A 24131-nucleotide genomic window follows, 5' to 3' on the forward strand; every position below is an offset into this window, starting at 1 on the left:
TGCCCGCTATAAATTAATGGTGAAGTGCAACGCACTCGGAAGTATTGAAAGCAAGGTCCCTGTCATATGTAATTAGTTTAAGGGATTAAAATAGGAGCTCAGCTACAAAAAGGAGCCTGTCTTCACATCTGTAGCAGTCATCTCCTAGAATCAGAATTAGCTGTAAAGTCCTGTGTGTGCCAATCAGCAAAAAACTGAATGTTTCTCCACTCTTGCACTTCTAGCTATGTTACTTACAATTTTTAGATTAGACTGAACTTCACAGATGGAAGCCAGCGCTATACAGCTGTTTAATAACATTTTTCTTGTATAGACAAAGATGGGATGATTGGAGCTTGGATTCTGACAAAACATGCGTAGTATTTTCTATCCTTTGCTTCTGTGTGATTTGCAGGAGGTTGCAGTCAAAGAGCAGCTAATGGGAAAAGGAAAACTCTACCGGAGGAGCCTGAGCTCTCCCAATGTGAATCGGGTGAGTATTCCATGCTGGAGTCTGCAGCAGATTGAGGGCAGCAAGTGCATCTTTCAATTACCGATTGAATATAGCAATAAATTTCCTTTTGCTTGACTCTTCTGTTTGTCTGTGCTATTTGTCATCATGTAAATCGCTGTGGGTAGACAAGATCTGCATGTATTCATACTTTCACCACACAGATTAGTGTGCTTTAGAGTACCCGCGTAAATCCACATCATTGGAAAAAGCAGAATGCTGAAGGTTTTTCATCTATCAACTTTTTCTTTAGAAGTTATGAAAGCAAGTTACAAATACTTACTGATTTTAATTTTGTATTGTAGAAGCATTATCCTTTTTCTTGATCAGTACATAAGAAGAAAGAGACATTTCTGCTTTCCAACATTTTAATTGAAATGCTTTGGTAGAGCTGATAACGAAAACTGGTCAAATTTTGGCCCTGTTTAAGTCACTAGCAGGGATTTCGCCTTGCATCTCTTGACTTTCAGTTCTGCTTTAACTGAAGACTTTACTTTCACCCTTCCTTGTGTTTGTCAAGTTGTGTATTTATCAGTTGTTCGAGTTTTTGTTAAGAAGTAATTCTGCTTGCCTTGACCATTTCAGCTTTCTGCAAGCCGCCAAGATTTAGCTCCTCCTTATAACCTGAGCAGTAATCGGGTAAGTCTCTGAAGCTCTCCTGGGAAATCTTCTATTGAAAAGGAGTAGCTACCATGACTGTATTACACCAGGTGCAGGGGCATAGTTGGGAAGTATCCTTGAAAGATGAGGCACACCCACATGTTCCTTGTACCCTTGAGGCTGCTTATTGAACATACTTGCTTTGTGCAACACCAGACATCCCCGGGAAGGCTTCCACGCTTTCATCAGCCACAGCTGTGGGATGTGCATTGGCAGGCCTGTGTCAAACAGACCAGGTTAAACAAAGCTGTCCATCACTTGGGGGGTGCGTTTTTCAAGGGAAATTTTTTCACTCTCTTATCTTCCGAGCTCTTCCAAAGCTTTCAGTTGAATGGATGCAAACCTTTTGGGTAAGGGACAAGTGTGAGCTTACATCTAAATTCAGGTTCACCTTTTAGTATAGAATAGAATGCATCAAGTCCTTGCCTCTCACAGGGAAACCTTGCAGTGGGTGATTCAGTAATTCAGTCCATTACACTCCTTAAAAATAATGGCATAGATCAAAAGTGTTTCTTTAAAAAGAGAAAAATTAAATTTAAACTTATTTTCCAAAGTCTAGATAAACTAAAGGGCTCTCTCCTGATAGGTATTCTGCCCAGTGAGCATGTAGTCATTTAAAAAGGGAGAATCTAGTGGTGGCAAGACATTTTAATGCATAATGCAGTTGCACGGAATAATAGGGTTTTGATGTAGTGCTCTAGCATTGGTTGCTAAATCTGCTACATCTGATCCACATAGAGAATGCTAAAAGATGTACAGGCAATCAAGTGCTTACAGCAACTTCTGCTCGGAGAGCACTGTGGAATGTCTCAATAATGTAGGTTTTTAAAGCAGAAAGTGAAGTCAAGAGTACTTACATTTTTTGTTTTTCTCCTCTCCTCTCCTCAACAATTTCCCTCACTGCATGTTTCAGAGTCCAAAGGTCCCAGCAGAGGTAATGCATTAGGTCCACCTAATGAGTGGGATAATAATTTTATCTCACTATAAAGTTTATTTTGCTCACTTAAACGCTTTTACTTCCTGCTTTGAAGATGCTGCTTTTGGTGTCTCATTTGCATAGTAGACAGCAAATGAGATTTTTCTATTGAAAAGCCTGTCATTAACACTGTGTGGAACTGGTGCAAGGACGATTCTGCTTCTTGGGGCCATCTTACGGTTTGTTACATTCTGCAGCTACTTAGATGGCGTTTCTCAGAGGTCTTTGGGCAGGGTGCAGGTATTTCAGAAATGACCCATCTTTCCTTTAACAACTGAAAGAATGTTTATAAAAGCAAACAAATATTTGCTGGTGGTGTACAGCCTGGAAATGAGATGAACAGTGAGTGAGTGTGCCTTCCACGTCTTTCTCAGGCTGTCTGGCTTCAGACTCTTGATTGCTATGAAAGATTGACTTGAAGTTAACACTAGGACAGTGGAAAACCATATTTAGTCTTCTTATCCCCTGTCAGAGAGATAACTGTATGTCCCCTTGACTGTACAAAGCTACAGAGTTGATTGCTAGTGGTTTGCATGGGGTTTTGCAGCTCTTCGCCTCATTTAGGTTGGCTGCTGACATGCGCTTTACCACTGTGATGCGGGGCTGCAGCTTGTCTCCTTGCTTGCAGAGTATTTATTTTCAAGGCATCCGTTGCTCAGGACGATAACGGGGACTGATGCAGATTGGTAGAGTGCCTCATTGGGCTGATAGAAGCATGTATAGGGCGAATGGAAGCTTTTGTAACTACAGTGAAATGTTAATCGTATTCTTAAATGTTCCTGTAGCACACATAAAGCACACCAGTGATAGCATCTTATGTATTATGTTTTAGAACTAAGGATCCACAAATGACTTCATTTTTAGCTAAGTTAGGTGGCTTTTGTCACGTGGAAAAAAAAGGTCTTCTCCAGCATTGATGAACCATTACTCTCCCAGGAAAGTTACAAAGAAGTGGTTTATTGTATCGTAAGAAATGCCAGTCCCAGTGGAGTAATTGCATGCTGAATTGGGTACAGGACTTACCTGCCCAGCCTTCGTATGTTAATATTAGTGGACACCTTTACTTACTTCACAGTCTTCCTCTCTTTAATTTTTATTCCATTACTTAATTTCCTTCTCCAATCTTATGTTATTATTCGTAGCATTGCTGCTGCCTTTACTGTGGATCCTAAGCTACATAGGAAGGACACTCATTTCTGTATGTAAAGCACTGTTCATACTGGAAAAGTTGTGAAAGTGAGTTCTGCTTCAGTTTTCAGCAATATGAATGGGCAGAACTCATTTTCCTGTAAAACAAAATGTATTAAAAAAGGGTCAGCATAACATGGAACAGTGGTGTAGGTGGACTCATCATGCAGTCATAGCTGAATTTTCTTGCTACATGTGGTCACACTCCCATGAAAAGCCTGAGAAGTCTTTTTCTAGGTCTGGAGGAGAGGTGTGATGTGACACATTTTGAAGAAAAGTTAAGGGATATCTCGGTGTATTGACACCACAGAGAGTTCCCAAAGACCAGGGCATAGATCCCCCAGCATTTAAGTAGTATCAGTTGCTTAGACTTAAAGTTTAGGTGTTTCAGTTAGTCGAACACACAAAGCAATGAGCGCTATGTGACGTACATATCTGAAACTGTTAATAATTCTTACTTTTCTTTTGAGAGGTTGAGATGGGTTACCTTTCAAACCAACTTAGAAAGATCTTTCATTCATCAACTACCTTTTACCTCACTATATTTTTAGTACAACGGTTGACCCTTTCAGTTGTTCCTAATATTTTCTTTTACAGATATGTTTCTCTATGTGCTGCCATGATTTACCTAATGTTAAATCTATAACAGTCAACTCAGAGTTGAGTGTCTCGTTGTCTCTAAACATATATGTGACCTTCAATCTAAGATGATAATATTTCTTCTCTAAAACAGATTATTTCTAATTTGAAAACCCAACATGTTTTAAGTACCTGTCCAGACAAATACTATTTCCAAGTGCACATTCCTGTTTGCAGGGCCTGCATTTTATGTAGTCTGGTAAAATACTTAACATTATGCAGGAAATGTAGTCATCTATAATGTCAAGACTGAAGTAAAATTTCTTAAAGATCCTAAGGAAAATAAGTGTGTGCTTGTTTTCCTAGGGAAAAAGCCATTACATCTTGCCATGCTTTTTATACAGGATGAATCCTTTGGAAGTGTTTTGCTCTGTTTCATATCTACTCTCATTTTTTTGAATCACTCTTCAAACAGGTCTGGAAAGGCGACGTACTTGCCTGAATGATTTCTGTTGGAACAGTCAAGGAAGGGCACTTGTGACTCAATAAATCATGATTCACAGAATGATTCAGTTGCTCCTTACCTACATTGAGTCAGTGTTCTAGTAAGTTAGCAAGCTTTCCCCACATAGTCTATTTTTGATATCTCTGTGATGTCCAGAAGCCCTTTAGACGTGGCCTGTGGATAGAAAATGATTAGGGCCTGCCACCTTTATCCATTTGTCTTTAGTAAGTGGGTCATCGTCATCAAAAGAAAAAAAAAAGCTATGTTATGTTGTCCAAAAAGAAGCCTTCAGGTGCTTTCCCCTTTTCCTGACACCAACATTGCCAGGCTAATGTTGTTACCAGCCCTAAAAGTAACAAAACCAAATGTTTTTTTCAAGATTCATTTAGTCTTGTGACCATATCCCACCAAATATTCTACTTTCTGTAAACTAAGCTGGTGCATGACAGGAGATTGAATTATGTGGAGATTTTCCTCATCTGGGAATTTTGGCTCTTCTTCAAACTAATCCATCAGTGGGAGCCAGCAAAGTAGACTTAAGGAAAAACTCTACATCCCAAAAAGGAAGACTTGGAGCATAGTGTAAAATCACTGGAAGTTTCCACTCTGGCTTTAAACACCACTGCAGGACTTCTAAACCACTGAGGGTTCAAGGTACCTGCTCATGCCATTCCACACTCTCTGCCACTATCCAGCCTTGGGGGATATTCATAAATAGTTGTTTAACCTTAAAAAAAACACCAACCCTGAAACACTTTCAATCAGGATACAGATAGGAACATGCTGGTTTGAACATTCACACTCATCTCCCCCATAGCCTGGTTCCCCAAGGAGACAAAGTAAAGAGTGAAATTATTAAGTGTCCAAGATATGGTTCCCGAAGTACGAAGATGATTGCAACATCAAACACAAATACCAGGTTAGTCTCCCAATCAATGTTACAGCATGTAGATAGATGATAACCATAATCCAGACCCCGAAAATGGGAAACGGCACAACAGAGAACATATATAACACATAAGGTATTGAGTAATATGGTTCCACGAAAAAACTCTGAACGATCTCTGGAATAAGGAAAAAATAACATTATGACATCAAACTGTTCTGCCACTTAGAACAATTAACACACTCTGGTCAAATCTGTTCTTATCTCGACCCTTTGAGTCCTGTATTGGGCACCAAATGGACACACTCTGGGTATGCACCCATCACTCAGCAGCAGCCAGCTTATCAATGTGCTGTTACCACTGTCTCAGCTGAAACCAAGACAGCATAGTAAGATCATCTAAAAGAAATCAGAACCAATTGAAATGCAAGGTGGCAAAGCCCTAATTGTTTCTGTGCAGTAGGAGACACTGTTCCATAGGAGCTTTTTGTGGAAAGAATTTCCCAGACATAGGCGTGAGTTTTTGATGTGTGTAACATGTAAGAGTTGCAGGTCAGAGATAACACTTAAGTTGGGGGTTTAATGTATGGGTAGAAGAGCTCTGTCATCTACAGTGGTAGAACAGGAAGCTTTCAAGAAGGGCTTAAACTCCAAAGTCCTCAAAAATACAAGACTAAACAAACCCTGGTATTGCTGCTACTCCCAGCCTGGGTTACATCAGTTCTGACATCCCAGGTAACTGCCTCCAGTCAACTCAGACATCCATTACCCTTTAGTTATCCCAAATGTTACTTCACAGAGACAGAGCCTGTTGTCTCTACATCTAATAAAACAGCTACTCAAGGTGTGAAGTGCTGCACTGCAAAAGTGTATGTTACTTGCTATTCAAAGCAGGACAGCTTCTTTGGGACTAGCTTATAGATCCAAATGGAAACGATTTTTGCTCTGGGTTGCTCAGTGTGACCTTCAACCCATTGGAGAAATCTATTCCTTCTATCCTGGCTTACATAGTATTTGTGAAACATTCATGACTTCAAGTTACAGTTGAGATTAGTTTAGCTGCCTGTCATTTTTCTGTTTCAAAGTCAGATTATTTCCTTTTGTTCAATGCTGTGAAGCTTCTTGAAATGGTGTATTTCCCTTCTCTTCCATCCAGAAAAATACATAAAATTTCTGGTCACAAGTGCAGCAGGTTTCTCCAACAGCAGTGCATCCTTTCTATTATGTTCACTGTACCATCTCATTGTGCAAGCATTTACAAGAACGATTCAGGTACAGACACCCTACAGTATAGAGAAGTAGAAACCATAGCATAACTTTATAGCAGAAGAGTGATCAGAGTCCAGTTGATATCAGTTTGGTTGCCTTAACACCATCCTGTCTTAACAACTTTTTGTTTTGAAAAAGAAGTGAAACTTTTTTCTTATATTACCACATTATAGAGACAGGAAAATATGATTTTGCCATTTAGATTCTTGAAATTCATGCAGTTTTCTGAGGTGATAGCTTGGAGATTCTCTCCATTTGCCAAGAAACTTTGTCACTGAACTGGTCACTGGTTGTCACTGGTAAGCTTGGGGTGGAAGAAATAGAGTCATAGAATCATTAAGGTCATAAAACACCTCTAAGATCACCAAAGATCCAACCCCACCATGCCCACTGCCCACGTCCCTCAGTGACACATCCCCATGGTTCTGGGACAGTGACCCCACCATCTCCCTGGGCAGCCTGTTCCAATACCTCACCACTCTTTCTGAGAATACTTTTTTCTTAATATCCAACCTGAAGCTCCCCTGGGCCATATCTGACCCTAGGCACTAAAATCCAGCCTTCAGGTCTAGGGTCATATTTGTTTTCTTATTCCGAGCTCTGTCTGTCCTCACCCCTTCTCCCTGACACTTCATCCAGACTTCACTCATGAATTCTTCCTGATCAGATACACAAAATATTTAGGAATTTGGGGCCAAGAGAACTGTTGTATTATCACCTGGTTGTACCACACTCAATCCCAAAACAGACGCACAGTTCAGTGCAATACTGTAGGTCTAGGGTCTCTAAGTAGATTCTTCCTGTGCCTTGGTGCAGATGGGAGCTGAGGGTGCTTATCTTTGCAGGACTGGGCGTTTCAACTAAAAGTGCCTTTGGGAAGGGTCTTTCCTCAGCTCTGCATGTTCTTGACTTGTCAAAGGCGCTGTGCAAGCTGGCATGGTCTGTAAGTGTTGCTGGTGTTGTGCTAACTTTGAAAAATACAACTTCCTTTGTTTATTTTACCTCCCTAGGGCCGATGGGAAAGTCAGCAAGATATATCCCAAGGTGTCACAAACTCCAGTAGGGGCATTAGTCCAACTCGAACCTCTTTGCCAGGCCCTGGGCAGCAGAACCACTCCCCTGATGCAGGTAAGGGTTTTCCCATAGCTAAAGCAGCTCTCGTAAATACAGAGTGAAGTCACCCCATCACTGTCAGAGCTGAGCAGCTTTCAGAGATACAGATTTCTCCTCCAAGGCAATGTCCGTGCAGCTCCCTCTCTGTGATAGGCGTGATTCAAGTTGTTTTGGATTTCTGAAAATACAGTTTTCATCTCAGAAGCTCAGTTTCTAAAGTCTGGTTATCTAGACTCAGAACATGTATCTCTTATGTGATTAGAACAGCCAAGACTAGAAGCCTCCTAATGTTTTGGAAAACAATCAGCACTGGAGTTGGAGGTCTATTTTGCAGAAGGTGTGCTCTGAGAGTGCAGTGATACAGAGAGAGGTTTTCTATGTCTGTCTAGGTTTTCTGAAGGGAGAGTAGGGTAATAAAAGCAGCAGTACTAGCAAGAAGAGTTGAATGTCCCTAACTTCTTTCTTTTTAATTTGTATTTCCTCATCTTTCACCCTTGGTAAGTTTTGTAATTATTAGCAGAATTCTGTGTTGTGCCAGCATCTTTTTTCAGTTTTGCTTCCAGGTTGTTTTGTTGTTTTATTTTTTTGCTTTGCTTCTGCAAGTTATAAACAGTTGCATGTTTCTAATGGCAAACAGCAAACTTTTTCACACTGTGTGATGAGAAAGACTTTTTGTGTCTTGGTGCCAAGGGTTAAACATTACCCAAATTCATATATCTCGCTCTAGGGAAGAGCAAACACTCACTGCTTTTCTTTGTCTAATGCACTGGCTACTGGAAGAAGTAGTCCTAGAATTAAGATGATAACCTTTTTTTTCCTCCAAAAGCATATCTGTTCACACTGTTCCATTTTTCTAACAGGTCTGGGTAGCCTTGCTGCTTCCTACCTGAATCCTGTCAAGTCATTCGTGCCTCAGATGCCAAAGCTGCTGAAGTCTCTCTTTCCTGTTAGAGACGAGAAGAAGGGCAGGCAAACCTCACCTCTTGTACAGCAGGTAAGATTTTAAATGAAATTGGCTATGCAGTAATATTGATGAGTGCTGTTAGACTTGCAACGGAGTGCTATTTTATTTGTTGTCGGAGTGCAAACCCAACTCTTAGTCTTAAAGCCTTTTGATGCATTTCCCCTCCATTCTGTCCAGAGATAGTGGAGCTGTTAAACTTATTGATACACTCAGCCCACTTGGCTTTTTAGAAGTGCCAAGTACACTACCAGCAATGATTTATGGTAATACCGTTTGCAGCAACAATAGTAAAATTTATGAAGTGCACTTAGTGTTGTTTGTGTACTGCCAAGTGGAAAATGTAATTCTAATTTCAGTTCTTTATTTCATTTACCATCTTCCTTCTCCCCTGCCCCAGCTCGTGTCACCCTTTTCTACCTTTTGCTGTGTTCTGTTGCTTTTGTTCATTTTCTCATTTCCTCCACATTCCAGAGATGCCCTTGATTTCTTTTATTTTTAATTTTTATTCTGTGCTGCAAAACTTCATATGCTCCGTTTGTGACTTGTGTGCAGTGAAAGGTAGCTGACTGCATGGTCAAGCTGACTGCAAACCCTACTGTCTCCTAAAGGAGGCAGATGAAATAACAGAGTCCCATTATAGATGATACTTTCTTCCTAATTTGAGAGGCTGTCATTTGTTTATAAAGAAAAAGCCTTCTTCTATGTAAACCTGGAATACTTAAAAACCATTATGAGAATAAATCTCGAGCCAGATCTCACTTATAAAAGTGTATGGAAGCCCATGTGGTCCGTGCCTTGTTAAGCATTCAGCTAACTCTTTGTAGACAGAAACTTGTCGTCTTCTTCATCTGTAGCTTTGGAGGCACGTTTTCTGTTAGCATAGACCTTTCCCACCTCTTCACGTGCAGACGGGTGTTTTAGAGGACGTCTTTCTAAACAAAACTACAAAAAAATAATCCCCAAGAAACTCCTTTTTGTGGTTGGACCCAGGCATTCAGTTCCATTGTTGCTGCAGCTGAGGAACAGCTAAGGAGTATGCATAGATGGTAGGGCCAGGTGATCGGAGTGGTCTTTTCCAACCTTTGTGATTCTGTGATTACAAGGAGTTGTTTTGTCATGTCAGAAGTACAGTGAAACAGTAAGAAGAGAAATAAGTCAAAACCAAAGGCTTAAAAAAACAATTAAGTTTTGGTGGAACTTAGGATAGATACAGTACAAATAAAAATAAAGCCAAGTTAGAATATTCTTAGTTCGGCCATCTGTTATTCTCTACAAAGTAGAATGAGCAAATTTTACTCCCAAATCACAACTAACTTTGCATTTCAAGTTTTCATGTGGCCTTTTACTTACAACAAGGTCAGTGTAGAATCTAGGATCATGAAACCTAACTCAGCTAAGAAATGTGGCTGATTAAAATGAAGACGGTGACTTTCTTAAAGGTATTTGGGTATTAGAAAATGCAAATAGGTGCTCTTTAAGTTGCACTGAGAGCCTTTCACCTCTGAGAATCGAGGCCAAATTTCCTTCCTCTGCTCTAACCACCTGTTCCCACTCCTTCCTCCAAGCTGCGCAAGAAATGAATGCATGATGATGTATGCATGCATGTAGTGAGACTGGCTTGAACATCACAGACTCTTCGAATCATTAGTGTTGGAGAAGACCTCTAAGATCATCCAGTCCAACCCTAACCCATCCCCACCATGCCCACTAACCATATCCCTCAGTGCCACAAAGTAGAAGGGTTGGTGCAATATGACACTGAAAAGTTCATCATCATGTCTCATAATCCTTCTTGCTGCTACCTTTTAACTGCTTGAGGATGCAAAGGTGGTCACAAGCATTAAAAACTGGCCAGAATTCCAGTGGTGGCAGTGACAAATGGCTGTGTACTCAGGGGCCTGCGATGGGGTCAGTGTTTGGCAGTCAGCTCTAACACTTTATCGCTAACCTGTCTGTGTAAGACAGCACGCTGGTAATTCCTGCATGGCTGTGCCATAGTGCAGAGTGAGGAGGGCACAGAAATGATATTGCTGTATGTCAGAAAATACAGAACAGTACAGCTTAGTTCTGTGGAAGAATAGCACTTTGATACAGAGCAGCAGGGGACATAACTGAGTGTGCAGGAGGAGAGTAGGCAGTGAACTACAAAAAGCATAACAGGGAGATGAAGCCAAAAGGAGATTTCCACTGCAGTTTCAAAGGAATCTGACCCCTTTAACTGGGAATTGCTGGATTTCTGTGTCAGTAAACAACAAATTCAGCGAGCTGGAGATGACAAAAGGAACGCTCCTCAAGGAAAATGGAAAGACCTAAATCATTGCTACCTGGCTAAATGCAAATGAGCAGATGGGTGGTGGCAGATTTTTGAACATAAATACCAAGAAGCCAAGTGGGTCAGTTGGTTTCTTTCTCCAAGTTCATCAAACAACTCAAAGAATTCCTTGAGTTCTTTCCAAGCTCTCTTTTCAGTGCGAATCTGTCACAGCATTTGAGAGTATCTATTGTCATGAAAACTGCTCCATAAAAGTGCTGCTGACCCATGTTGAACTGGGTGGCTGCCCTGCTGTGCTATTAAATCCCTGATATGTTACAGTTCAGCCGTCAGGGTTAGGTCCCTGTGCATGTCTGCACAGAGATGTATCTTGTAGGCTGAGTCTCACAGCTGACCGTAGTGCTTTAGAGCATCATTTCTAAGTGAGCAGCTCTTAATTACTTCTGCGACTTTGTACGTGTGGCTCAGTTCATCGTGACCAAGCAGCTGTCCAAGTGGATGTGTTACCAAATCTCATCCCATACAAGTAAACAGAAGATGGAGTTGTTATCACTTGTTTTGAAAATACACATCTAATCCTATTATTTCAGCAACTTATTTCAATTACATGCTGTTGCTTTTGATCTATCCTAAAGTTGAATCACAGTATCACAATATTATTAAGGTTGGAAAAGACCTCTAAGGTCATCTAGTCCAATCATCAAGCCATCCTCATCATGCCCACTCATTATGTCCCTCAGTGCCACATCCCTGTGGATCTTCAACACCTCCACCAAGTACATGTAAGTTATCATAACGTCTTGTTGAGGTGGTCTTTCCCAGTGCTGCTTTTGTTTGTAGTTTCAGAAAGGCAGAGCCATTCCAGGCAAGGTGGTGGCAGCTAACAAAATTGCTGTCTTTGACCTTCTGATGCAAGTTTAGTAACTAATCTGGAGAATAATGAACCGCAATTAATGAAATCTGCTCTCGTATTCAAGTGTGTTTCTCAGACAGCACATAAAATAATTGAAAGAACTTCCTGCTCTCTAATTAGTTAGATTGAATTAATTTGGCATAATAGGATTCTTTATGTAACTAGCAGAACAGCTTCCGATGAAGCTGTTTATGTACCTAAAAGATTGGTTTCTGATGAAGCTGTTTATATACTTTTTAAGTTAGAAAATGCCTATTTTATCAGTTATCTGCCGCCTTTCAATTAATTGCCAGTATTCTGCTAAGTAAAAGAAAAATATATTAAAAAAACACAACAATTTAAACCTTTTTTGGATTACTGCAACTGCTTTTTATTTTCCCAGTCTATTCTTTAAAAAGCTTAGTAGCACAGTGTGCAAGATGTAAAGCCTTAACACTCCTTATTGCTGATCAGGAATAGTTTAGAATATTGAAATATGCAGGTGGATGGAGAATCAGATGTTTGTCTATCTGTGCATGATTGCATTATGTGCACGCTCTCGACGCCTGTCTCTTTTATTAAGATGCTGAGGCTTTCATAGTGTGCACCAAGCAGAATTGCTGTTCCTTACCTTATGACCCTGTTGATCTCCAGGAACTGCTTGTATAATTACATTTGAGGGCACCGTTGGGTTCTGACATTAAAAATGTACATATTGTATTTCACTTTCTGCTTTGTGACATTGCTGTGGCTAAAGCAAACTCTTCTGACCAATGTGCGTGCGATAAGTGGTCACCTTCATACAGTCCTTGTTGGATGGTCAAACATCTTTGTTGGCACATGGCTTCAAATTGAGATCTGGAGTCACAGCTGTCTTAAAAGGAATAAATAAACCCTTTGAATTTCCATGCACTAATCTAATTCACTTTTGTTTTGTGGTATAGATACCCAGACATGTGACACGGGGAGAGGACAGCTCTCAATTTGTTCTTTCACCTTCTGGTACAGACATGGTAATTAATCTTAAGAAATAAATAATGTAATGCAGTTAATGAAAAGCTTCCTGAATTGACGAAAGACTTTTTCTGGCATTGGATTAAAAACTGGCAGTAGTTTCATGGGTGTATATGGTGCATCGTATAATTGCTAGAGCATACATTCCTTAAGCAAATGTAAATAACATGGTCTTGGAGAACCTTCTTTAAAATCTAGAAGTCTTTTTTCACATAAAGAGCCATTGGGATTCTATAATCAGCATAGTCCAACAGATCTTATCTGCCTGGCTGGGCTTATGTGTCTCTAGATCTCGTGGCTGAGCTATTCGTGTTTTGATTTCTTTCTAAGTTCAGTTTTCCCTATCATCCTCTTTCATATAGCTTTTAATGAGAGTGAGTATGGAAAACTAGCCTTTTAAACTGCTTAGTGAAAATGTCTGCAACTTCCTTGTGAACTAACTTGAAAATGGTAACAAATTGCCCTTTTAATCTTTTTGCCTGGAAATAACTGCATAGGAAATGATGCATGTTTAATTTTACACAAAGTACATTAGAAATGTGGAATTCAAAAGTATTATTACAGGCTGAAATGTTCCATGTTAGGAAGGTGAAATAAAAAGGTTTTAGTTGATATTTAGATATAGTTTCTTTAGGAAAAATAACAAACAAACTGGCAAATACAGCTTCGGAATTTTGGATCTCCTTGTGGATTGCAGGTTTTGTACTTGAATGACTGATGGCTTTAAAATGATTTTAAATTAGGGAGTAAGTTGGAATGTTGGGCCTGGGTGGATCTTTATCACAGAATCAGGCTTGAGTTGGAAGGGACCTCAAGGATCATGAAGCTCCAACCTTCCCCCCTGTACCACAGGCAAGACTGTCAACCTCCACATTTAATACCAGACCAGGCTGCCCAGGGCTCCATCCATTCAACCTGGCCTTGAGCACCTCCACTTTGTTGGCTTTGCTCAGAATTCTTACTGAATTGCTGTGTGTCTTTTGAAAGTATTTTATCCTGACTGCTCAAAACTGAAACAAATCCACATTTAATGAAGCAACTGTCATGCCATGCTGGAGAAATTTCCAATAGCTGTTTTTAAATGGTGATGTGTATGTAATACTGTCACTGACAGTCCTTGAGCTCAGTCAGCAGATGGTAAGGCAGAGACAGCAGCGGTGGACTTTTCTGATAATATTCTTATAGGACTGCTTCAGTTATAACCTTGGCTGGCCTTCGAGAATGGGAGAGGTGCCTGAAGACTGAAGGATAGCCAAGATAGTCACACCTGTCTTCAAGAAGGGCAAGGAGGATGATCTGGGAAACTATGGGCCAGTCAGCCTCACTTCCATCCCTGGAAAGGTGATGGAACAACTTGTTCTGGATGCCATCTCCAAACAATTGAAAGATAAGAAGGTCATCAGGAGTAGTCAACATGGAAAATATCCATTTCACCAAGGGGAAATCATGCTTAACCAACCTGGTGGCCTTCGCTGATGTCATCACCAGCTGGGTAGATGGAGAGAGAGCAGTGGATGTTGTGTATCTTGACTGCAGCAAGGCTTTTCGCACTGTCTCCCACAACATCTTTGTAAGAAAGTGTGGGATAGACAAGTGGACAGTGAGGTGGGTTGAGAACTGGCTGACTGGCAAAGCTTAGAGGGTTGTGGTCAGCAGCACGGAGTCTGGTTTGAAGCCTGTAGTTAGTGGTGTCCCCCAGGCGTCAATACCAGGACTGGTCTTGTTCACTGTCTTCATCAATGACCTGGACAATAAGATAGAGTCTACTCTCAGCAAGTTTGCTGATGATACAAAGCTGGGAGGATTAGCTGACACACCTGAAAGCTGTGCTGCTATTCAACATTCAAGACCTGGGCAGACTGGAGAGTTGGGCAGGGAGGAGCCTGATGAGATTTAAAAGAGCAAATGTAGAGTCTTGTGCCTGGAGGGGAATAACTACATGCATCAGTACAAGTTGGGGGATGACCTGCTAGGAAGGCACTCTGCAGGGAACGATCTGGGTGTCTTGGTGGACAACAGGTTGGCCACGAGCCAGCAGTGTGTGCCCTTGTTGCATTGTATGTATATACTATATGGGATGAAAAAGTCAATTTAGGGTTAATTTCAATGCTCTGTAAGTGGAATGAGATACAAGTATGCTTTTCAAGCTTACCAACATACCAAACTGGCCTCTAGATTTCATAGAATCATAGAATCCTCAGTGTTGAAATGGACCTTTCGAGGTCATCCAGCCCAGCTCCCCTGCAGTGAACAGGGACGTGCTCAGGTAAATCAGGTTGCCCAGGGCTTGATCCAGCCTAGCCTTGAAAGACTCCAGGGATGGGACACCTACCACATCTCTAGGCAACCTGTGCCAGTGCCTCACCACCCTCACTGTAAAATATTTTTTCCTTGGATCTAACCTAAATCTCCTCTCTTTGAGCTTGAAGCCATTACGTATTGGTAGTGAAGGTTGCCTGAACCTAGGTGCAGACCTTACATGCTCAGCCCGTTTGTGTCACTCTGGATGGCATCCCATCCCTCTGGTGCATTGACCACACCATGTAGCTTGGTGTCATCAAACTTCTCTCATCACTGATAATGATGTGGCTTTTGGTTACCCCAAAGCATGTTCACTTTGGCCTCCAATCTGACCAGAAAATATTGTGCAAACACACTGAGAAATCCTTCTAAACCCACAGTACAAAGAAGCAGCTCACAGGAAAAAGACAATTTTTATTCCATGGAGGTTCAAAGATGCTTTAAAGTGTATTGCTTTCATGTCTTCTCGTACTCCATGTTTTGTCAGCTTGGTTGTAGAAACTGTGCCAAGAATTATCGCAGTAAAAGGGTCATGCATGCCTTTGCATAAATGTGTCTGCTTTCACAGTCAGTATCTGCACACGTTTAATGACAAAATTTGGCTCTCAGTTCAGAAATATTTTGCATCCAGTAAATGCCTTCACAGATAGTCAGACACGTTGTTTGGAATATCCCCCCCCGAGTAACTTCACTACATTTCTTAGCAAAGATTTGTTTTAGTACCTTTGCTCCCCTCATGAGGGTGTTTCTGCCCATCTGTTTCTTGTCAACACCAAAGTTGGGCAAGTGCCACTTCTCATAATTGCTTTTTTCTCCATGTTTTTTTAAACATCGCCTGGCAAAGTTAACATAGGAGTTTGGAGATCTGTCATCCTTTCAGAAGGAGAGCATCATCTTGGCGATTGATGAGGAATGATTAAAGTGTAACGGGTGTATTTACTTTTTAGATTGCATGGATTTACATGCTGCAAGACCTAAGGTGTTTGAGAGATAAAAAAACAAACAAGAAACCCCAACCAGAAGAAAACAACACTTTGTTCTGTTTATTTGTTTGTTTTCAAGGGAGGAAAGAAAATCAAAGGCACTGAGAATTATCGTTAAATGCTGCTTCTTATTGCAATTCTGAGTCTCTCATAATGATGCATTTCCTGGAGGTGGCACATACATATACTGAGACAAAACGGGGTAGGGGAAGGGATTTCCTTTGTGGTACCAGCATGAGATCTGGCTTTGGTTCCTGGTGCCCATTATAGAATCATGGGATCATAGCATGGTTTGAGTTGGAAGGAACCCTTCAAGGCCATCTGGTCCCACTCCCTGCACTGAACAGGGACACCCACAGCTCCATCAGTGCTCAGAGCCCATCCAGCCTGACCTTGGCTGTCTGCAGGGATGGGGCACCATAGCCTTACTGTGCAACCTGTGCCACTGCCTCACCACCCTTACTGTACACAACTTCTTCCTTATATCCAATCGAAATCTTTACCTCTTCTGGTCTGAAATCATTTCCCCTTGTCCTCTTGTCCTACCACAGCAGACTCTGATAAAGAGTCTGTCCCTTTCTTACAGCCCTCCTTTAGACACTGACAGGCAGCTCTCAGGTCACCTCACAGCCTTCTCTTCTCCAGGCTGCACAGCCCCAGCTCTCTCAGCCCATCCTCATGGTAGAGCTGTTCCATCCTTGGGATCATTTTTGTGACCCTCTTCTGGATGCTGTTCAGCAGCTCCATGTCTGTGACTCCAAATTCCCCTTCTATATCATCCCCTTTCTGTATCACCTGACACACAGTAGTGTAGAAGCAACAAGAACAGTGATTTTGCACAGCCTTTCTGAGGTGCCAGGAAATAGCGTGTTGTGTGTTGGGCCATGGAGGTATTTAAGAGGGATTATCTGAACTCGAGGGCCTTGGCTCATTGCTGAGGTTCAGATGCCCCTCTGTAAAAGACTTGAAGTGCTGTGGAAGTGTCTGCCTAGGGATTAGCCCTAATGCCTTTTGCCTAACGATTTCTTTTAATTAGAAGGTGATATTTAACAGCTTGGCTTTGTGCTGCTTTCCAAGATGGACCCACCATGGTTCAAAGACAGCTAAAGAGGAGAGCATAAGTGTTCTGCCAAGTACTCCTGCTGCTTTAACATGGTGATAAGCCTCTGTTACAACTAGAACTTGCAGTGTATTAGAAGAAAGTGAATCCCTCTCCTCTCTAGTCTATGTCAAGTGAAACACTTGGCTGTAATGACAGTTAATCCTTGCATGTCCAAGTTGGTTCTTCTGTGCATGTCAGAGTACTCTCTGAACCTCGTTGCTCTGAGCTGTCTCTGAGATCAGGTGCAAAGCAGTGTCACAGTTGTCAGGTTCTTGCTTTTGTCTTAGCAGATTGCCGCCTTACTTTGGACATGATGGCAGTAGGTTGGCAGTTAGACTAGGTGATGTTAGTGGTCTTTTCCAACCTTCATGATTCTACGATCAATGCCAGAGGAATCTGAAATTCTGACCTCAAACACCACTGGGTGATGAGTCCTAAATTTGTGTTTATTTTGGGGCTCTGTTGCTTTCTTTGATTCTGGTTGCTTTCTGCTTCTAGCTCAAGTCACAGACCACTCCTTCCTCATGCATCCAAATAGAAGCAGCGTGCTCTCAGCCCTGCCTCAGTGTGCACTTGCAATTAGCAAGTGTAAAGATGAGCAGCCCCCTCCTCCTGCTTTCTTGTACTGAGCTGAAGCTTTAATGTCTCTACCAAAAAGAAAAAAGTTATTTTGATCCACGGTGAAGTTGTTGGGTTTTTGTCTGTCTTTTGTCTTTTAGTTTGACTTTGAACAACTGTGGTTTTGTTTAATACCTGGCAATCTCTGCATAAATAATAGCTGTTCTTGTCCCTCGTGTTTGTTTTTTTTCTTTCTGGGGAAGGATTAGTCATATTCCTACTCCACTTTGCTTAGAAAGGATGCAAGGAAAGAGTACCTCAATCTTCAGTTGGAAAGTTTCAGTTCTGTAAATTGGATTCTGGAAGTATGCTGTGGAGATGGGCACTGCCTGTGTGTTACTGCAGAAGGAGTTCTTCAAGTGCCTCGGAGAGAGGAGAAGAGGAAGAAAAGGAAAGAAGCAGGCAGCTCCCAATTGTATATGTTGCCCTTAAAAAGTTCTTTCCCTTAAGTATGAACCTACAACTGCAGCATGTTGCCGGAGAGATGTTTTGGCCTTTTTATCCTCTTTTATCTTCCTTTGTCCCACACCCAAGGTCCCCCATTGTCTGGGTGGTCCCATTCCCTCCTGTGACAGCAGTGCATGGCAGTGAGAGTCAAGTAACAGTTATGGCCGTGTGTCACAGTTGGCTGCTGCGGCTTCAGGAGGTGCCTTCAAGTGATTATTTCAAACCTTCAAAAGACAAAAGCACCAAACACTGAATCGGGAGCAACATTTGCAGTCAAAGCCTTCAAGTCAAAGCCCAGCTGACAAAGAGAGGGTGCAGTGGGAACACAGAAGCGGTCCTTCTGGCATGGGACCAATATGTTGTCATTAGCAAATTAGTAAACATGGCTAAAATCTTAACTGGCTTGAGATACTGGAGAAGGAGAAAGTTGTGGGGAGGGACTGAAGCTGAGGATTTCACCAAGCAGTGACCTCAGACCTCTTTGCCATCTGGTTGCTCAGTGCTGTGCCTTTTACTGCACCGTAAAAGAAACGTCTATGCTATGAGTTTGTCCTTGTAGCTGTTCTTATGCTGAAGTTCAGGGATGCCTCTGTTGCTTTGGGGAATGCATTCATTTGCCCCTTCAGAGTATGTCAGCAGAACACATTAGGATAGTAATGCTTGGTCCTTTTTGATAATCCCAAAATTGCAGGTGTCGGTTTTGATGTTTAGCAGCAGGACAACATGTAACCCTTTTATGAGTGATGCTCTGTATTTCATTCCTGCAGGCTGTCCCACGGATCATGGTTCAGTCTGCCAGTATCGATGCCAGTGCTGCAAAGATAAAGCAGGTAAGCACACCGCAGCACATTAAGAAACAGTTTCTATATTCACATCACTGAAAACCAGAGGCAGCAAATGCCACTTAAACCTGTTGCACTTTTACTGGCACTTCATGGTCAGACAAATAAATGCAGTATGCATTGCTGTGTTTTCTTAGGTCTTGTTAAAGTCTCCCCTTCTGGTGCTGGCTATACTTCTATATTTAAAAGCCTGGCTAATCCTATGATTGTATTTGCAGTTAACTAGCTAAAATGTAGCTGTTTTGCTGCTTTAAAAGACAAATTGCTTTGCACTGATGCTTTCTATAAACAGAACAAGTCTGTTATTCTGAGCGCTGAGCTTAATTCTTGATTTTACATTTCGAGCCAATTCATGATATCGGCATGAAAAAAGCCTCTTGTAAGCAGGATAGAAAATAGACCCTACGATCTCCCACAGTTCAGCAGAACTTCAGTCTTGTGAATAGCAAATCAGCTTTCTCCCACTGTGCTTTTATTGTCTTAGTGAAATGTGTGTTATCTGAACACAGCTTAAAAGAGAAAGCCCAAAGAAAGAATGGACCTCCATAGTTCACATCTACAGCACCCGCTCCACGGAGAAGCTAACAGTGTTTTCAGTGCACTGCAACATTCCAAAACACTTTTCTGTATTATATCTCACTTAGCAATAGCTTCGGTTCCTGAAGCTCTTGTAATTCAATCAAATCCCTCTTCCGTCAAATGCCACTTAAGTTCCCAGTGAGAAAGACGTTTCAGAACAAGGTGCAAGTCCTGTTGTTTGGGACACTTTAATATCAAATGGGAAGAACACAACATTTTGAACAGTAAACAAGTGTGTGCACTTGAGAGTTAACAGGTAGGATATGTACACGTCTGTCTTCCTCCAACCACTTTTTCTTCTTCGTATTAGCAGCCACCTCCTTCCCTCCCGAAGAGATTTAGAGACATCCTAATCTTTTAGAGTACATGTGCTGGCAAAAGATATTGATCTATCAGATTTAGTAAACTTTACAGCCAAGAAATACATCACTAAAATGGGCTGTTAATCTCATGAGGTGCAGTTAATTTCATACCCTGAAAGTGTGCGGTGCTGGTGGCAGTGAGGTGGGAATGGCATTTGGGAACGGGAACATAAATGACAGTTTAGCTGGAAAGCTGTGATTTATCAGTCCTGAAAGTTAAGCCAAATAACCGAGAGAGGCTTATAGATCATGGCTGTTTCACATTTCATATAAATCCTGCTATTCAAACAGCAAATGACCATTCCTGCAGTATAAATAATTTTTCAGTAAATATTGGGGGACGTATTTCTTTTAGTCGGTGCTTTTCTTATTAATGGAAGAAATGAGCTGACAATCCTACCAGGTTTGTAAAGCTGACTTCAGATCAACTTGCATCTTCTGGAGACTGTGGCTATGTAGCGGTGTAGATATGCTGGAGGCCTTAGAGCTTCCCAGAGGCCTTAAATCTGCCCTTTTGACCCAGAGTGTTTGGATATCAGAGCTCCATGTTCACTGTCCCCTTCTGTTTCAGCTGAACCAAGAGGCAGCAGGAAAACGACCATTGGAAGCTGCGGTACGGATGTCAGAGGTGGAAAAGAGTCCTGAAAAGATGCCCAAAGTGCCTTTGCAGCAGCCCACAGGAGATGCCCAGGCACAGGACTCCCAGGAAGGACCTCCAAGTCCTCTGAGTGAAGCCTCCAGCGGGTACTTTTCCCACAGTGTATCAACAGCCACCCTCTCTGAAGCCCTCACAGCAGGAAGTGATGCTGTGGTTCAGCCAGGGGGACAGACGCCTGCCCTAAGTGACTTCCCAGCACCTACTGTGGCTCAGGGATCTTTGGACACGCCAGGGCACTCAGTCAGTCCTTCAGAAAGCTGTCTCAACAATAAAGGGGAGAGTCTCCCCACCCCCAGCCTTCCAAGTGCTCACCCAAGATCAAAAGACAGCACTGAAGTGAATGGGAGTGATGCTTTGAAATCAAAATCTTCTGCATCTCCTGTGACTTATAGTGAGCAGGCAAACGATGCCTCTGTAGCCACTGATGCAAAAACCTTTATTTCTACCTCTGCTCCAAGGACGGAGTCATCTAAACAATCGGTGGAGCCGGCAGGACAGGCTGCCAGGAGAAAGGAAACAAATTCTGGGGCTTCTGAACTTGGGGTTCCCAAACCACAGGTTCAGGCCAACCAATTGCACCAGCCCAGCGTTGCCGCTTCCCCCTTCAAAATCCAGAAAGTCAAGACTTCAGAGCTCAAGTCCTTTACCAGCATGTTGGGGACTGATCCTTCATGTTCTCTAGACACAGAAGAGGAGCAGCAAGAAGGAGAGAAGAGCGCATCTGCAGCCCATGGACTGAGCCATAATGGGTCAGAGATGGCAGAAGAAAAACTGGAAGTAGTTTCTGACTCTGAAGATGCCAATGAAGTTCCCGAGTGGCTGAAAGAGGGAGAATATGTCACCGTTGGCACAAACAAAACAGGCATTGTTAGATACGTTGGGCCCACAGATTTCCAAGAGGGAACATGGGTTGGTGTTGAACTGGATTTACCTTCAGGTAAGACATGCTCTAGGTTGGGTGCAACACAGGTAGCATTTCAGAGTTTTCAACATTTGTTTTAATGTTGGTCAGCGGGAAAAAGAAGTGGTTAAAGGTTTTGTTGAGTTTCTTTTGTCATTCCTGCCCGACTCTTACTTTTTAGGCTTCTCAGATTTTATATAACAAATAATTTTTAGAAACTAGGGTACCGTTCTTGGAGAGGATTTGCTCCCATGTGTCACTGGAGCGTGATGCATAAAAGCAATGACTTGAGCAGAAGCACTTTAAAACCGCGGAGATGAGAGGAAAGGAGGTGATAGCTGGCATTTGTTCTCTGCTGGAGCCCCAGTCTTCACAGTTCCTTTCCCTCACAGATTCACATCAGCTTCCATGGCACTCATTTTCCCTGTTATCCAAGAGCAGGCAGGATGTGCCAGTGGAAGGCTTGGGAGTATGATAGAATCATAGAATCACCAAGGTTGGAAAAGACCTCTAAGATCATCCAGTCCAACCATCCATCTACTACCAGTATTGCCCACTATTGGGACTGTTGTCCCTTCGGACCACATCTAAACATTTCTTGAACACCTCCAGGGATGGTGACTCCACCACCTCCTGGGCAGCCCGTTCCAACACCTCACCACTATGACAGTAAGAGAAGAAGTGTTTCTTAGGGAAGTGACCATTAGATGACATTGTGACATTAGATGAAGAGCACTCAAAGCTCCTTATTTGAATTATTTTAACCAAGCTGTAAAATTCCAGAGCTGCAGTGCAGGCTGTGGTTGGTGAATTGGCACATCTCAAGGACTTGCCCACACTCTGCTGCGTGCTTCCCTGGGACTGGAGCTGTTCCCCAAGATAAGTAGTGTCTCCAGGATCCAGAACTCCTGTTTAAATGAGCACTTACCTTTCCCACACATGGTGTGCTCATAAAAGCTAAACTAGACAGCGTGTTTTCAGCTGGGTACAGAAAACTGCCTGGATTTGCCATCCCAAAAAGCAAACAGTAGCTCCAATCCCTCTGAAAGTTGTAGTCGCCATTCTCTGAATTCATGCTTTGAGAGTATATTTGTTTATAGACTCACTTCAGTTTTGAAAAGTCACATTCCCTCCCTGTCTGGTCCACTGACTACTCAGTGAGCACCAGCTTTGCCATCCTTGGAAGAGTCTTGTGACTAAGAGATGTTGGGCTTGTTGAAGACTCAGCTACCAGTGCTTCTGAGGAATCTTCTGTTTACACAAAGATTTAGGTCCCTAATTTCATAAAGCCATAGACTGGCTTGGGTTGGAAGGGATCTTAAAGCCCACCCAGCCCCAACCCCTGCCATGGGCTGGTTGCCACCCACCAGCTCAGGCTGATCAGGGCCCCATCCAGCCTGGACTTGGGCACCTTCAGAGATGGGGCATGATTTGTTGGAGCACAGCTGTCTTCTAACAGACCTGTGACTCCCCTTTTGAAACATGGTCACAAGCTGGTGTCTTTGGGCTGGGAGGGACCTTAAAGCCCATCCATTCCCCAAGCCCTGCCATGGGCAGGGATGAACCAAGGCCATCTCTGCTGCAGCTGCTTTCTGTGATTTTATCCATCCAGATATAAAACCAGATGATGGGTTTTTTATCTTATGCATTCCTCAAGGAAGGCTTTTCCCACTTATCTGCTCCTCTGGAGCTTGAAGACTTCTTTCTCTGCCGAGTTCATTGATCACGAGCTCTCGTTTGCTCTCATACAAGCTTTGTACAGATGGTTCTTGCTTTCCTGCTTGTTTGCCTATTTAGAGGGAATGCAGCTTTTTGTTCTGCAGGAACAAAGTGCTTCCCCTGTCCTCCTGTATAATAGTTTCTAAGTCTGTCATCATCATATTAGCTTTTATTTTCAATGGAAGTCTTCTTCCCTGCAGCATGGCACTATCTTTCAGCACGGGCTGCTCTGGTTGCTCCTTTATCCAACCACTTCTCTACTTCTGTAATAACCTGCACGGCTCTGCACAGAGCTGTTACCAAGCAGCTCAGCCAGGAGATTTATGCGAGATTTATGCATTGTTTTTAACCTTAAAAACAAAAGAAAACACTATAGAAAACCCTATCCATTTCGTCTGACAAAAACTATAATTAGCATAGCCTTCTGGCATTATATTGTTCTCAGTCATCATGTTTGTTCATTCCTCCAAGATGTCTTGAAGTATTTTGTAACTGTGACTCAACCTTCAGCTGAGGCAGAATCAGCCCAGTTAAATCCCTGGAATGTCAGCTCAGTTAAACCCCCATCCCTGTCCCTACTGCTAATAATCACAGGATCATAGGATCATAAAATGGCCTGGGTTGAAAAGGACCACAATGATCATCCAGTTCCAACCCCCTGCTGTGTGCAGGGTCACCAACCAGCAGCCCAGGCTGCCCAGAGCCACATCCAGCCTGGCCTTGAATGCCTGCAGGGATGGGGCATCCACAGCCTCCTTGGGCAACCTGTTCCAGTGCGTCACCACCCTCTGGGTGAAAAACTTCCTCCTGG

General features: G+C 42.4%; 1 protein-coding gene across 3 annotated transcripts in view; it reads left to right on the forward strand.

Moving 5' to 3' along the window:
- Nucleotides 1–24131, forward strand: part of KIF13B (kinesin family member 13B) — a 117587-nt gene that overhangs the window by 88577 nt on the left and 4879 nt on the right. For 2 of the 3 annotated variants that reach the window (XM_072330953.1, XM_072330955.1), the window contains 8 exons: nt 395–472; nt 1076–1129; nt 2064–2084; nt 7564–7681; nt 8527–8660; nt 12739–12807; nt 19027–19089; nt 20614–21637. In XM_072330953.1, coding sequence (XP_072187054.1) covers nt 395–472; nt 1076–1129; nt 2064–2084; nt 7564–7681; nt 8527–8660; nt 12739–12807; nt 19027–19089; nt 20614–21637 — 1561 coding nt within the window. The remainder of the gene's footprint in view (nt 1–394; nt 473–1075; nt 1130–2063; nt 2085–7563; nt 7682–8526; nt 8661–12738; nt 12808–19026; nt 19090–20613; nt 21638–24131) is intronic. The other variant, XM_072330954.1, reaches the window with a different exon arrangement.

Source organism: Excalfactoria chinensis, chromosome 3 (genome assembly GCF_039878825.1).
Source record: "Excalfactoria chinensis isolate bCotChi1 chromosome 3, bCotChi1.hap2, whole genome shotgun sequence".
In the NCBI taxonomy this organism is placed as follows: Eukaryota; Metazoa; Chordata; class Aves; order Galliformes; family Phasianidae; genus Excalfactoria; species Excalfactoria chinensis.